This window comes from Drosophila ficusphila, unplaced genomic scaffold, assembly GCF_018152265.1.
Source record: "Drosophila ficusphila isolate 14025-0441.05 unplaced genomic scaffold, ASM1815226v1 contig_286, whole genome shotgun sequence".
NCBI lineage: Eukaryota > Metazoa > Arthropoda > Insecta > Diptera > Drosophilidae > Drosophila > Drosophila ficusphila.
In genome coordinates this window covers 1,754,918-1,768,868 of record NW_025064189.1, presented here as the reverse complement: position 1 = coordinate 1,768,868, position 13,951 = coordinate 1,754,918, and the positions used below count along the sequence as shown (strand labels likewise).

At 45.1% G+C, this 13,951-nt stretch overlaps 4 protein-coding genes across 5 annotated transcripts; 1 reads left to right on the top strand and 3 right to left on the bottom strand.

Annotated features, from left to right (window-relative positions):
• The first annotated feature begins 213 nt into the window (after positions 1 to 213).
• On the top strand, positions 214 to 3,950 carry LOC108095451 (actin-interacting protein 1). The gene is made up of 7 exons (XM_017196562.1): positions 214 to 365; positions 702 to 823; positions 1,539 to 1,629; positions 1,828 to 2,091; positions 2,156 to 3,210; positions 3,276 to 3,426; positions 3,491 to 3,950. Exons 1-7 carry the CDS (start codon positions 332 to 334, stop codon positions 3,598 to 3,600), a joined length of 1,827 nt encoding a protein of 608 aa, XP_017052051.1. The 5' UTR covers positions 214 to 331; the 3' UTR covers positions 3,601 to 3,950.
• An 82-nt stretch (positions 3,951 to 4,032) lies between these two features.
• Positions 4,033 to 10,618, bottom strand: LOC108095450 (protein abrupt). 2 transcript variants are annotated; one of them, XM_017196559.2, is made up of 5 exons: positions 10,543 to 10,618; positions 8,083 to 8,228; positions 7,153 to 7,476; positions 5,708 to 6,813; positions 4,033 to 5,273 (listed from the first exon to the last, which is right to left on the bottom strand). In XM_017196559.2, exons 2-5 carry the CDS (start codon positions 8,194 to 8,196, stop codon positions 4,781 to 4,783), a joined length of 2,037 nt encoding a protein of 678 aa, XP_017052048.1. In that variant the 5' UTR covers positions 8,197 to 8,228; positions 10,543 to 10,618; the 3' UTR covers positions 4,033 to 4,780. The 2 variants fall into 2 exon arrangements, with proteins under 2 accessions (XP_017052048.1, XP_017052049.1); XM_017196560.2 differs by lacking the exon at positions 10,543 to 10,618 and having other exon boundaries at positions 8,083 to 8,554.
• Positions 10,619 to 11,812: 1,194 nt separating this feature from the next.
• Positions 11,813 to 12,433, bottom strand: LOC108095398. The gene has a single exon (XM_017196481.1). The coding sequence runs from the start codon at positions 12,431 to 12,433 to the stop codon at positions 11,813 to 11,815; it is 621 nt and encodes a 206-aa protein (XP_017051970.1).
• Positions 12,434 to 12,762: 329 nt separating this feature from the next.
• LOC108095403 lies at positions 12,763 to 13,899 on the bottom strand. The gene has a single exon (XM_017196487.1). The coding sequence runs from the start codon at positions 13,796 to 13,798 to the stop codon at positions 12,794 to 12,796; it is 1,005 nt and encodes a 334-aa protein (XP_017051976.1). The 5' UTR covers positions 13,799 to 13,899; the 3' UTR covers positions 12,763 to 12,793.
• Between the last annotated feature and the right edge of the window lie 52 nt (positions 13,900 to 13,951).

Below are 13,951 nucleotides of genomic sequence, written 5' to 3'. Positions count from 1 at the left end.
TTAATGGTTTCATAATTTCTTTCTTTTTTGTGAAGATGTTATTAATCATTAAAGTTATTGTACATTCAATAGATATAATCAACAAATAAGTAAATAAAAATAAAGAGCAACCAATTAAATACCAAAGCCTACTTGACATTATTGCGTGGGCGGCTCTTAAAATACCATCCGGCGTAGGAGTGCATTTTGACGGAATTTAAAGAAACCGCGATTCGGTCACACTGCCCAGAGAATCGTCGGCTAGAATCGAGCTTGGTGTTTTCATTTATCGGCGGAAATTCGCGTTAATTAGTAAACCTTAGAAAACCACAAGAACAGAAGAACCACCGCAATGGCTCAACCCCAACCACCGGCGTACGAAAACAGTGAGTTGGCATCCCAAAGAGATAAACCACATTGATAGACTCAATGCAAATCGCTGTGAAAAGCGGTGAAGGGGATGAGTCAACAGGCGAAAACGGTAAAAGCAGAAAGCAAATCGCCGGAAGCGCCGTGATTATGACCATAAATGGGCATAGCCTGCAAATGATATTTGTTATTAGGGGACGGGGCAGTGGGAGTCACCTTGCTGTCCCTCCCGCCGAAAAACAAAGAAGCCGCACCCTGTTTTCCACCCACACTCGCTGCGATTTGACCGGCTTTATCTTTTGGCCATTCCTTGTTTCTAATCAAAGCAATCGCAATAATCACTTTATTTGCAGAAAATGTCTACGCAACTCTGCCGCGCACCCAACGCGGCCAACCCATCGTTTTGGGATCGGATCCCAAGGGCAAGAACTTCCTTTACACCAATGGAAATTCGGTGATCATCCGAAACATCGAGGTAAACTGATATATGCAGCCTGCTGCTCCTCCTGCCATAAATCCATGGCATTTTCCAAATCGCGTTTTATTTTTGGACAGCTGCAGTTTCTGTTTGCCAGCTTGTGTGAGTGTGCTTTCTTGGCTTTCTGGCAGCTGTTCTATATTTATTTTTATATACGGCGCAAAACACACAGAATTCCCATTCCACAGGCCGACCGGCAAAATCAGCAGCCACACAGGCTGACACACAGAGAAATTTCTTGTTAGCCACCCACGCATCATCATTATGATGTTTTGTTTCTTACACCCGTATTATTTATATGTATCTTCTGCGGTCAAAATCTGTTCATTAACTTTTTCTTCTGGTAAAAGTGTCTTTAAAAAATATTCCACTTTACCAAAACAAAAATTGTTGTTCCTAAAGTGTGCCAAAAGAGGGTGTTGTTTTAAAACAGTAAAAACAGTAAAAGAAATCCAAAACAAAAATGTTTTTATATAAAGTATTGTTTTCCAGCTTTCTCTATAAAATCCCCAGTTTTATATAAATATATTAAAAATATTATGTTAGTTTCCTATTCTCTTTCAAATAATTCCGCCATTAATTTATTTTCCCGGTAAAAGTGTTGTCATCATGTTTTTTTCCATTTCATAATTTTCCACTTATTAATTCCGTAGCTCTGGCAAAAGTGTTTCTAAAACGTTGTAATTTTTTATGTTCTTCTCCCTCCTTTTAGAATCCAGCCATCGCCGATGTCTACACCGAACACTCGTGTGCAGTGAATGTGGCCAAGTACTCGCCCAGCGGCTTCTACATTGCATCCGGCGGTAAGTCTCGGCTAGCAATTTCACACTTGGAGCACCAGGCTTGGGGTAGCGAAGCATAAAGAATCGTGACCACAATGAGTCACGCCACCATGGCCTGTGATTAGCATTTCCCTATTTGGAGCGGTTTCTTTATCTTATCTGCGGTTTCGATTCGAGCAAGTTATTTATTTGCCTTTCACCTTCTCAAATTCTCTTCAGACGCATCGGGCAAGATTCGCATTTGGGATACGGTCAACAAGGAGCACCTGCTTAAGAATGAGTTCCAGCCCATTGCGGGACCCATCAAAGATATCAGCTGGTCGCCGGACAACCAGCGCATCGTGGCCGTCGGCGAAGGACGCGAGCGTTTCGGTCATGTCTTTATGTCGGAAACTGGCACATCCGTAGGCGAGATCAGTGGCCAGTCCAAGTCCATTAACTCTGCGGATTTCAGGCCAGCTAGGCCATTCCGTATTGTGACAGGTGAGTACATAAAAAAGTTACTTAAATCAGTGAAGTAACCTAATTAAAAATGTGTTTATTGTAGGCAGCGAAGACAACACCATCGCCGTGTTCGAGGGACCGCCGTTCAAGTTTAAGATGACCAAGCAGGATCACTCTCGGTTTGTCCAAGCTGTGCGCTACTCGCCCGATGGCAAATTTTTCGCCTCGGCCGGCTTCGATGGTAAGGTCTTCCTGTACGACGGCACCAGCTCCGAACTGGTGGGCGAATTTGGATCTCCTGCCCACAAGGGCGGCGTTTATGCTCTGGCCTGGAAGCCGGATGGCAGCCAGCTGCTGACCTGCTCCGGCGACAAGACCTGTCGCCTTTGGGCAGTGGAATCACGCGAGCTGGTTAGCGAGTTCGTTATGGGAACTACTGTGGACGACCAGCAGGTTTCGTGCCTGTGGCAGGGAGATAACCTGATCACCGTCTCGCTGTCGGGCGTGATCACCTACCTCAATGTGGCGGATCCCTCGAAGCCGCTGCGCGTGGTTAAGGGCCACAATAAACCAATCACCGTGCTGGGGCTGAGCGACGATCGCAGCACCATCTACACGGGAAGCCACGACGGTGTGGTGACCAACTGGAACTCCGGCAACGGCACCAACGATCGCATCACGGGCACCGGCCATGGCAACCAGATCAATGGCATTGCCGCCTGGGGCGATTTCGTCTACACCTGCGGTATCGACGACAGTCTGCGTCAGTTCAGCGTGGAGGGCAACTCCTACACCGACTATGTGGTCAAGCTCAATTGCCAGCCGCGCGGCCTCGCCATTCTGCGCAGCGAGAACATCATCGCGCTGGCCTGCATCAAGGAGCTGACCCTCGTGCAGGACCAGAAGAAGATCTTCTCGCTGCCCATCAAGTACGAGGCCAGTTCGATCGCCGTCAATGCGGACACTTCCGATGTGGCTGTTGGTGGCGACGACCAGAAGCTGCACATCTACAGCCTCAAGGGCGGTGTCCTGGAGCCAAAGGTGGAACTGGATCACCTGGGCGCGGTCACGGATGTTTCATACTCGCCGGACTTGAAGTATCTGGTGGCCTGCGATGCCCATCGCAAGGTGGTGCTCTACTCAGTTGAGGAGTACAAGGTAGTTTAATGATTTTCGATTATTGCTTCAAACTGATTTTAATAATCAATTAAATGTATTTTTAGCCTGCCCACAACAAGGAGTGGGGCTTCCATAGTGCTCGGGTTAACACGGTGGCCTGGTCGCCCAACTCGCTGCTGGTGGCTAGTGGTTCGCTGGACACTACCATTATTATTTGGTCCGTGACCAACCCGGCCAAGCACACCATTATCAAGAGTAAGTTTTTAATGGTAATAAGAACTATAATTGTGTATGATTGTTTAATTTCTGTTCTTTTTAGATGCCCATCCGCAGTCGCAAATCACCCGGTTGGTCTGGCTGGACAACAACACTGTGATCTCCACCGGACAGGACTGCAACACCAAGGTGTGGCACGTGGAAAGTATCTAGATGACTCAGCCGTAAAAGCATATTTTTATACTTATCCAGGGAGAGCAGCCAGCCGCGCCCTGGCTTCATTTCATTTAAGTGCAAGAGTTTACATTTAGCTATTTATGTCTTTAGCCCGCCCACGGGCACCTCATGTCACGTCTTTTAGTTTAAGCCCAAAGTGTTTGCTAATCATCATATCATTGATATCCAATTATTTTCGCTCCGCTATTATTTGCTACTGTGTTTTTCGATCAACTTTTTTATACTACCGCAACTAAGAACTACGAAAGGAAACACAAAGATATGTAAAGTACGCCAGCGTACATAAATTATTGTATTATGAAATGAAATATACTAGTTTTTGCATAGCTCCAGCCTCCTTTCATTTTGGTCTCAATCGCGGGAATCAGCTAAACACACACACATTATCTTTGGCTTCTTAAACATTTATTCCATTTAAAATTGTGTTTTCTTGGTTTTGTAGGTCTTCACCCTGTCTTTTTGTGTGCAAGTGTGTGTTTTTGTGTGTGTGTGGTGTGTGTGGTGTGTGCTTGTTCAGGTGTATAATTACAATATTTATAAAAACGTTGCTTAATTTACTAGAATGTGTGGACGTGTGCTTGTGAGAGAGCGTGATAGCGAAAAGGTAATAGTTTGTAACTTGCAGTTTGAGAGCCTCGGAGGTTGCTACAGTTTGAGAAATCATAAACGTAAATTGAGCTAAAATTAAGTACATAAATTAACATAAGATAGCTAGAAAGGCGCTCGCATGTGTTTGTGTGCAGAGGACGAAAAACGAATTGCGCTAATTATCACAGCCGGGTCTAAGACGTTGGTTTCGGTGGGACTAAAAATTGGCATATTAGTGTTGGGTGCTCTGGGCAAAACTGACTTCAAACCATAAATAAATAAATTTAAAAAAAAAATTAACAAATTAAATTGCAATATAAATAACAATATTAAATTCACAATAAATTAATTCTGTGAAAGTTTCAAAATTGAATTTTTGAACCATGTGATTTCAACAAGAACTAATTTAACAATTTACGACTTTAAACAAAATTTTAAAAAAATATAATGAATAGCCACCCAACACCTTATAATATGCGTGTGCGTAGGTGGGCGTGTTCCTTGTGTCTGTGTGCGTGTCTGTGTGGTGGTGAGTTAAACAAATCAAAAATATTTGTAAACATTATCCTCAGGTGGTTGCAGCCGGTGTTTCCACACTCGCTGACTCTCCATTGCTGGCTGCCGGCGGTTCCCTTTCACTTTTTATGCCCGGAGGCGCCTCGTGGGCCAAGTCGAGAGAGGGTTGGCCAGAAGCTGGCGAGGATTCGGCCACTGCCACTGCGGCTGCTGCGGCCGCCATTTGAAATTGATTGGGCAGGAAGAGGTAGGGATTGCGACCCTCCTGGCCCGAACATCCAATTGCGGTGGCCGGAGAAGGACCCACTTCCCCACTGGTCACCGTGTGACTGGCCATCGGTAGGGGATTCGGATTGGGACTCTGGTTGGGATTGGAAGTGAATATGGGTGTGGTCACCGACGGCACAGTCGCTGTCATCTTGGAAACCCTCTTCCGGCGGGCCTCATTCTCACAGGGTGACGGCGCTCCAGGATGGCGGTAGCTCACGTGCTTGCGCAGGGCATCCTTGCTCCGGGACACGTGGGAGCAGACATTGCAGGCGTACCTGGAGAGGGAATAATATCAGGTATTATAAACTTAAATTCTTTAAAGATTTTCTTAAATTTAAGAAATACTTTAAATTTTAAATATAAGTTTAATTTTATTCTCATAATAGTGAATTTAAATATAGTTTTCAGATTACTATAAGTTTAAATTTCTTAAAGAAGATTTTCGTACATTTAGAAAATACTTTCAAATAAAATTAAAAATTCAATTTTATTCTCATCATAGTAAATTTAAATAATGTTTACTGATTGCTTAAACAAATCGTCATTATTATTTATTTCTGCTTTCCAAATTTGCTAAATTTTTGAATGGTGATTAATAATGAATTTTTTTATCTTAAAGCTCTGTTTTAAATTTTAAAAAACATTATTATTTAGTTTTGTTGTTCTTTTTGTATTTGTGTTTATACTTCTGAGGATGTTATTAACTTACCGCACATTTTGGTGGGTTTCGAGGTGGACGCGCAGGTTGTACTGGTTGCTCAGCTGCTTGTGGCAGATGAAGCAGGTGGCGTAGAGCTTCGAGTTGGACGGCGGCTTGATGGGCGAGGCGGCGGCCAGCGACTTGTCGCGGTCGGCGCTCAGCGAGAGCAGATTGGGCTCCGACTTGGCGCTGACCAGCGCCATTCCGCCGGCCGCAGCCGCCGCCGCAGCAGCCGCCGCCTCCCGCTGGTACTGCTCGATGTGGAGCTGCAGCTTGGCGTGATCCTCGGCGGAGATGTAGGGCGTGGCCGGAACACCCGATCCCGGATGCTGTTGCTGGTGGTGGTGGTGCATCTGGGCCGCCTGTTGGGCGGATGTGGGCGTGGCCGCTGCACTATACATCGGCGGCTTGCTGCTGTAGAGTTGATTTTGACCCAAAGTGCTGGGATAACTGGCCGAGGAGCACTTGACCACCGGCAACTGGGGCGAAAAGTGAGCCATGGAAGGTGGAGCAAGGGTGATCGGTGAGGTGGCCACAATGGGATTCGGCAAGGAGCAATCCTGCGGCGACTTGCTGCTGCCACTGCTGCTGCTGTTTGCTGCCGAGGGAGGATTCTTTGGATTCTTGGCCAGGTTCTTCTCCAGTCTCCGAACATCCTTGGGCGGACTATCGCCCTTCAGTCGCTTGGAGCCGAAGCAGTCCGCCTCCAGCTGCTCCTCCTGCATTCCGGTCTGGTAGAGCTGGCACTGCTGCTGGTACTTGGCCAACAGCTCCGTGGTTTTGTTAAGAGCCGTTTGAGAAAAGTTCAGAGGTTGAGGCAACAGGCTGGGGTAAAACTGCAGCGACTTGAAGAGATTCTCCAGGGGCGTGGTGCCCATTCCAGCCGCACCCACCGATCCCAGCTTGTTGGCCAGCAGGGGCGTGCTAAGCGAGGGATTGGGCAGCTGGGGAAGGGGGAGGGGCAGGGGCAGGGACAGGCTGGGAGTGGGCGTGTGCGAGGGCGTCAAGGTGGGCGTGGGCGTGGGCGAGGGTGTGCTGGGCCGTTCGAACTCGGAGGTCTTCTCGTTGCCTGAATCCATGTAGGATGTGGCGCCACTTCTTGATGTCTTTGGTAGCTGAAAGGATTGGTAAGTTAAAAATAATTAAAATATATTCAACAAAATATCCTCATTTAATAGATTTATACAATATTTTCTTTTTTTTATTAAAAAAGGAATATTTAAAAGCTTTAAGGATTTTATTCAACAATTTAGGCTTCAGTTTTAAAAAGAAACCATAATTAGGTCTTATGAAACTTATAATTTAATTAGAGTTTTTTATAATGAGAAATTTTAAATTTTAAATAAATAAAATTATTTTGTTTCTTTGATATGTTTTCTAGTCTGAATCTAAATAAGAACTAAGTTGGGTAATAACTACTTATTATTGCATCGCACTTCAGTGGCATAACTCACGTTATTGTTCTGCACATCGGCCAGTCCCTTGATGCCCAGCGTCTCGGCGAGATTGAGCAGCATGGGGATCTGCTCCTCGTAGACGTTCACCTCGCCGGAGTACATGAAGGTGAGCAGCGAGACGATGGCCCCGAAGCTGGCTCCGGGAATGATGATCACCGGGTGGTTGCTGGCCTCCAGTGCCCTGAAGATGTCCATGAAGAAGCTGCTGCAGGCACTCAGAACCACGCGATGGGCCCTTAGCTGGCGGCCCTCCGCCGAGATGGTCACGTCCGTCAGGTGGGACTGGTCCAGCAGAATGGGCAGGGTGCTCAGCAAACTGGTCTGGAAGGGATTAGCCATGATGGCCAAGTAAAAGAAAATAAGAAAAGTGAGAAGTGCTTTTAAGTGGGTCACACGATCGTAAAAATACAAATTTTCCTGGGCAAAAACGGTTGGCTGCAGCTGCTTTCCAACTTTTCGATTTACGCTCAGTGGAAATTCTTTGGATTTTGGCAATTGCACGAATCTGTTCATTTATGTGACACACCCCCCGGATCCCGGGAACCCCCTTCCCACCCCTTTTACCCCCTTTAACCCCCCTTCGTCACACTTCTCTTTGTCCATTTGGCTCTTTTGCTATTTTGGACAGCCAGAGTGCCCCGCCTCGTTTCGCCGCGTTTCACCCTTTGGGCCGCCTTAGTAAACATCGGGAAAAACAAAAATTGTCACTATATGAAAATGCGGAAAACTATGTGTGAATCTGTACGTATTCGGGGATGTGCTTTGGATAGATGGATCCTATATATAGACGAGGCGACATTTCGCTTCGCTCGTTCGCTTCACCGAACGATGTCCAGTCCAGTCTAGTTTTATGGGGCTTACTTGTATAGTAAAAAAAAACAAACCCCCCCTAACATCTGAATTTATATAATGCTTAGCTGGAATTACCTGGTGGTTGTGCCATCGAAGGCAGAACTGCTGCTGGTTGTCATTGTGCTGCAGCTGCTGATCAAAATGATGATGCTGCGGTTGTCTGGCACTAGTGCTATTTACATGTTCCATAATTCATCTGTTTTTCGGATCACATCGACCAGCTGCAATGGGAAAAAGGAAGGGAAGGGATCAGAGGGGAAGGAAATGCAATTAGTGGAGCGCATTTTTATCATTATTATTATTTTCGTTCCTGTCATGTCGCGGAGGTAAACAACAATTTCGGACCGTCTCGCCACGAACACTTTGGGCTTTTTGTTTTCGTTTCTCATAATTTGTTTGTTTGCATTTCGGTTTGTTTATTTATTGAGCGTTTTGTCACACACACTTTTCGTGTCGTTTTTATTTCCCCGCTCTTCGGCTACAAACTAGAAGAGCGTCTGCACCACGAGGCGTATACGTATTATGTCGTAGCCAGTTGGCTTATTACTCATACGCCCAGAGGTTCCCCGCTTTTTGGGGAGGGGAATAAGGGGGAATAAGGGGGAGGGGAGGAGCGGCGTTTTGGGCACCGGGAAAACTGCATAATTTCACATAATGACAGCATGATCCATCTTTAGCTGGCTGTTGCTGCTGCTCCTCCAAGGTACCTCGTTGACCAAGTCAACAGCAGTGAGCATTTATTCGCTGAGTGCCCAGTTGACAAATCGGAATTACAATAAAGAAACACACACTCGCACACACACACACACGCACAGAGACGGCCAGTGTTATTTGTGTTTTCTTTTGCTGGCAATTAAATTAAATTTATTTAAATAAAATAAGTTTTCCTTGGCTGGCCTGGCCTGGGCGATCAGATCAGATCGGTCGGTCGGTCGGCGGTCGGACGGTCGGCGGCGGTGGTGCCTCTTTGGGTTTCTGGGTGCACTATAAATTTGGCAATTTCCATTGTTCGGATCGCTGTGACTGCACACTGCTGGCTTCACACTTTTGTCCGAGGGCTATTTTTAAGGCGCTAGATGAAGGAGCTGCTGGGCGGGGATCATTTTGGGGGATTTCTCGGTCTATGCTGCACCGCCGGCCATTGGAGGCCCCCCAAAACACAGCCCCGGCCAATGCAGAACAACAACCGCAGCAAAGTGACAAGTCCGAGTCTTGTGTCTCTGGTTGTGTTGTGTTTTTTTTTTTTGTTTCTGGTTGTTTTTGCCTTCTCAGCCAGCTAGCCCAGCGTGCAATTGTTGGACGACGGAATTTTCTTCATTCCATTATGTGTGCACATGGGACTGAGAATCGCATCTAAGCATTTCTCTATTGAGAGACGATGGATGGTGGAGGTTGCCTTGCCTTGCCTCGCCTGATGGGGCACAATGGATGCCTGGGAATGATGGGGGTTTTCTAGCAGATGAGGATAGGGATGGGGATGGGGATGTGGTTGGGGTTGGGGTTGGGGGTTTCTGCTGGCGGATGGAGGGACGGAGAAGCGACGCGGCCTTTTTGGCGCTCGTTCACACAAGAAAGTGTCGTGACAGTCAGGCAGCCTTCTTTTCCGTAACTCTTTGGTATTTCGCTCAGTTTTTACTTGATTTTCCGAAATTAGTTTTTCAGCCTTTCAGCTCCGTCCTCTAGCTGCTATTTTATTGTTTTTGTTCTTCTTGTTGTTCTCAACGTTTTAAATAGCCATCCAAAAAATAAAGATCTGTGCTAAACGCTCTCGCCAGGCTGTCTATTTTGATTTGTTGTCCAAGTGCCTGCCTTTTGTCATCCATGGCGATTCACTCCAAAGCAAAGCACCTCGCAATCGCAATCGCAATCGTTTCCATTTCGATATGGTTCACTTCGGAGGCTATTCCGTTGATGCGTAATATTCTACACATAATCACTCATACGCCTCGTTGAGAATGCGGCGGAATGGAAAAATAGGATCACACTTAAGCCTTCATCGTTTTTGTTGTTATTTAACTTATATTTGTTCCATGAAATGTGGCGCACATAAATTTAATGTCACCGCTGTTTGCCCGCGGAGGTATTTGAATTTCATTATAGAATTCGCATGATCCGCGGTCTATATGCGGCTGTGATTCACGCATAATCCAGTGGCCCAGCACCACCGCCCCTGGGGGAGTCTAAAATTAGAGCTCTGCGGCTAACCCTTATGGCCGAGGATCTCTTTTTTATGCTAATGGAATGCGAATGCTCGTGCCGGCCATCAAATTATATCTTATGTTTTATGTAGTGTTTTTATGGTTCGCTTTTCTTTTATCACTTCTTGTTCGAAAAAAACAACTCTTTCATAGCTCAACGACATTACACAATTTACTAGTAAATTGATTCTATTTTACTGGGATCTATTCGAAAGAATCCTTCACATTCTTGTTGTTTTTTTTTTCACACATATTTTGCTAATGCCATTTGTATTTTCCCCGCGTCCGTTACGAATTTTCCCTTTTCGCGATTTTCGCGGATGGGACAAGCGCGCACCTTTGTTAACCGTTTGCTGCTCGCATCTAAAATGAAAAAATCCGAAAATGTTTCAATTCTTTCGGTTTAGTTGGAGATTTTCTATTTTTCGAATGTCCATCTCTTGACAATTTTCCTCTATCTCGTGTGGCTGGCCCAAATGTTGTTTTTGCTGCTGCTTCTGCTGGCTGTTTCTGTTGCTTTTGCTGCTTTTGCTGAATGCTTTTGCTGCTTCTGCTGCCATTTGTCTAGCGGATTCGAATTCGGCTCTCAGTGTGTCGGGCGGATCCGTTTGTCGCCCGATTCCATGTTCTTTAATTAATGAGCAGGCAGCCCCTGCGCAGCGAAGAGAAATCTCAGCAGTTTTGTACTCGTGATCTCGCCTCTTGGCCAAAAATTAATTGGCTGCCCCGCAGTTAGTTAATCAAAACATTTGCCAGTGGCAAATCATCATCATCATCATCAGCACGATCGCCATCACCATCACCATCGGGATCAGGAAGCTGCGTCCACTTCGCCTCTAGACACAATTGACATGACCAACCGACAAGCAGCGAAATTAGTGGCTTCTTCTCGTGTGCATTATTAATTTGCAATAAAATGTGGAAGCGGCGAAAGCAGCCGCCGCCGCTTGAGAAAAAAACAACCAAAAAAAAATAAAAGAAAACCATGTGCAACGAAAATAAATTCATACCTGCACGTTGGATTTGAATTATGCCCACGACACATACAAATGGAACCGCCAGATGGAGACGCCGTTGGTCATCGGGCACCCAGCACCCAGCACCTTCATTATGCACTTTTTCAATTCATTAAAATGCCACAAATACTTATTTATTATTGTCATCAGCGGGCACCTCGATTTGGGTTAGCAGCGCTGCAGCTTGGAATGGCTGCGAATGCCACGAAATAAATTAACCGCTTCCACAAAGCTTATCCCTTCTATAGAACTAGATCATGTGGCTATATTAGTCACACCATCACCTAACGATCATTATTTGAAAAAACAAGTTTTTTTTATTTTAATAAAATAATTAGTTAATATATAATTAGCATAAGAAACCGTTTACTCTACAAGCAAATAAACAAACAAGTAAAAAGAAAAGAAAAGTTCAACGTATAATTTCCTTGAAGTTGGCAAAGCATTTTTTAAATTAGAAAGATTTTTTTCCTTCTTATTAAAATTTCTTTCGAAAAGAAAAAGTATACATAACTCTTGGAACATATTTTTCATATTCTTATATTATTTAAAATCTAGTACCAGAAGGTCAATACAATTTAAAATCTAAATCTAAGGTCTATAACACTGAGTATCGGCTATGGGTTTGCACCGCTTCGTGGGAAGGTCCCAGCCATATTTGTATGGGCATCGCACTATGGTCAAATAGCCACTGAGGCACCTGTAAAAATATTCGCAACGCTGTGGATGAGGATAATCACCATCTCCAAATAAATCGCAGTGCGGTTTTTCTATAGCTGGAGAAGATGTTGTAGGAGCTGAAGAAGTTGTCGAGGAAACTGAAGAGGATGCCAAGGAATCCGCAGGGGGTGTGGATGAATCCAAAATCGTATCATGGAAAGGTGGCGTGGGAACTGGGGAATCGGAAACCTCCTCGTCAGTCTGCTGCTCTAACTCATCCTCCGTAAAAACAGAAACAGCATTACTGAGACAGACTCCTTCATCGTCGAAGGCACACTCCTTGGTCCGATCATCAAAGTAGGTGGATTCCGGACAGCTGTCCCTAAAGGAGTCCGCTCCATTGCAGTATATGTACGAGGCACAATCATCGATGGCCATCACAAAGGTGTCCAAATCCGCATTCGCACACTGAGGAAACTCTTCTCCTCGAGTTGAAGTTATAACTCCACTCAGAAGGATCAGGCAAACTATTGATTTCACCATTAAAGTCATGCTGATATTCGGTTCTTTCCGTTTACTGATGGAGAATCTATGCGAAGGAGCCCTTTTTATGGCAATTTCCAAGGTTGGCTGCGAATCTCTTATCGCCGCTCTTGTAGCTGATATCAAATCAAAGAAATGTTGCCAATTCTTTTATCTTTCAAACAGCAAATATGTCAAGGCCGTGCAATGACTTTGTCGTTATTATAAAGGAACATAAATAAAAAACACTAAAGTGACCTTCAAATCTTAAACGTTTTATTTTTGTATTCTCCCTAAAAATGCTGTAATATTTTGGTCATTTAAACATCGACCAAAAAATGGAAAATAAACTAATGATGCACCTTGTTGTTGATCTTTTTATTTTAATAGCTACTTGTTAGTTAAAGTGCACACGTCGCCCTGTTTTAAGTAAACCTTTGCCTGGGAAAGCATACTCAGATCGTGGTCCACCAAGTCCAGTTGCTGCTCCAGTTGCCTCTTGAGATTACGTACCCGCAACGTGGCCATTGAAAGGGGAAGTCGGTTGTACTCGGCAATCAGTTGACTTCGTCTTTCGCGGGTTGCATCTAAAATCAATTTCCGCTCCTCGTCGGAAAGCAGGATTGGCTTGGCTTCCATTTGCTTCTGTGTCTCTGGCTGGGGATCCGCACTTAGATTCTCTACTTCTTCTTGCTGCACAGAGTTTAGAAGTTCTATTCCAGATTCCTGCGAATGTACACTTAGCACATCTTCGTCGTCAACATCCACCACTTCGGGAATGTTCATCTGCCGAACGCGCGGCGAAATTGTTCCTGAGGAGCAGGAACAGGAGCTAGTGGCCTGGTCTTCCTCCGTTTCATCCTGTTCCTTAAGCGAAGATCTACTTCCACTCTTGTTATCCAGATTAATCGAGCTAGGCAAAATGCCGAGCACCGTGACTAACGGCCGGTGCAGTGTGTACTGCCCCCTTTGAAAGCCATCATATTGCTCCGGCATTTTTCCCAGCTCGAAATTGGATGCAGAGCGTCGCAAAGGATATCCTTGGCCCAAGAATGGCTCTCCTCTATCATTCGACTGGTCATCACCCTCACTTCGAGGTTGGGACTTTTCAGAGCACTTAAGCAATGCTGAACTGAGAAATCGCTCATCGCTTATATCCTCCGTTTGGATTTCTTTCTCAGACGAGAAGGACTTACTACTTTTTTCACTTCTTTGTTGTATTTTACCTATCGAAGGCCGGTGAGTTTTGACTAAAACTTTTTTATCTGGACCACAGCGTCTGGCCAAAGAGGATGCCGTGGGCAATTGGTAGTTCTGGGAAACCCTGATTCGATTTTCGCGTAGGAAGTTCCGCGAAGTGGTGCGGGATTGATTCATCGCCGGATTTACGACCATTAAGTGAGCCAATGAAGAAACAACAATAGAAATGAAAAACGAAAACTAAAAAAAAACAGTGAACGTTTCGAGAGCTACAAAATAAATATAAGTACTATGAAGTTTCTTGCAAAATGGGGTGTGATCTTCTCACCGATTCTTTATCAAATTATC

Excerpts from the sequence above, each read along its gene's own strand:
- LOC108095451 (XM_017196562.1), top strand. The coding sequence starts at position 332 with ATGGCTCAACCCCAACCACCGGCGTACGAAAACA. Across the intron at positions 1,630-1,827 it reads CTTCTACATTGCATCCGGCG|ACGCATCGGGCAAGATTCGC; the intron begins GTAAGTCTCGGC and ends AATTCTCTTCAG. Across the intron at positions 3,211-3,275 it reads ACTCAGTTGAGGAGTACAAG|CCTGCCCACAACAAGGAGTG; the intron begins GTAGTTTAATGA and ends ATGTATTTTTAG.
- LOC108095398 (XM_017196481.1), bottom strand. The coding sequence starts at position 12,433 with ATGACTTTAATGGTGAAATCAATAGTTTGCCTGATCCTTCTGAGTGGA.
- LOC108095450 (XM_017196559.2), bottom strand. The coding sequence starts at position 8,196 with ATGGAACATGTAAATAGCACTAGTGCCAGACAACCGCAGCATCATCAT. Across the intron at positions 6,814-7,152 it reads CCGATGTGCAGAACAATAAC|CTACCAAAGACATCAAGAAG; the intron begins GTGAGTTATGCC and ends CAATCCTTTCAG. Across the intron at positions 5,274-5,707 it reads GAAACCCACCAAAATGTGCG|GTACGCCTGCAATGTCTGCT; the intron begins GTAAGTTAATAA and ends TTCCCTCTCCAG.
- LOC108095403 (XM_017196487.1), bottom strand. The coding sequence starts at position 13,798 with ATGGTCGTAAATCCGGCGATGAATCAATCCCGCACCACTTCGCGGAAC.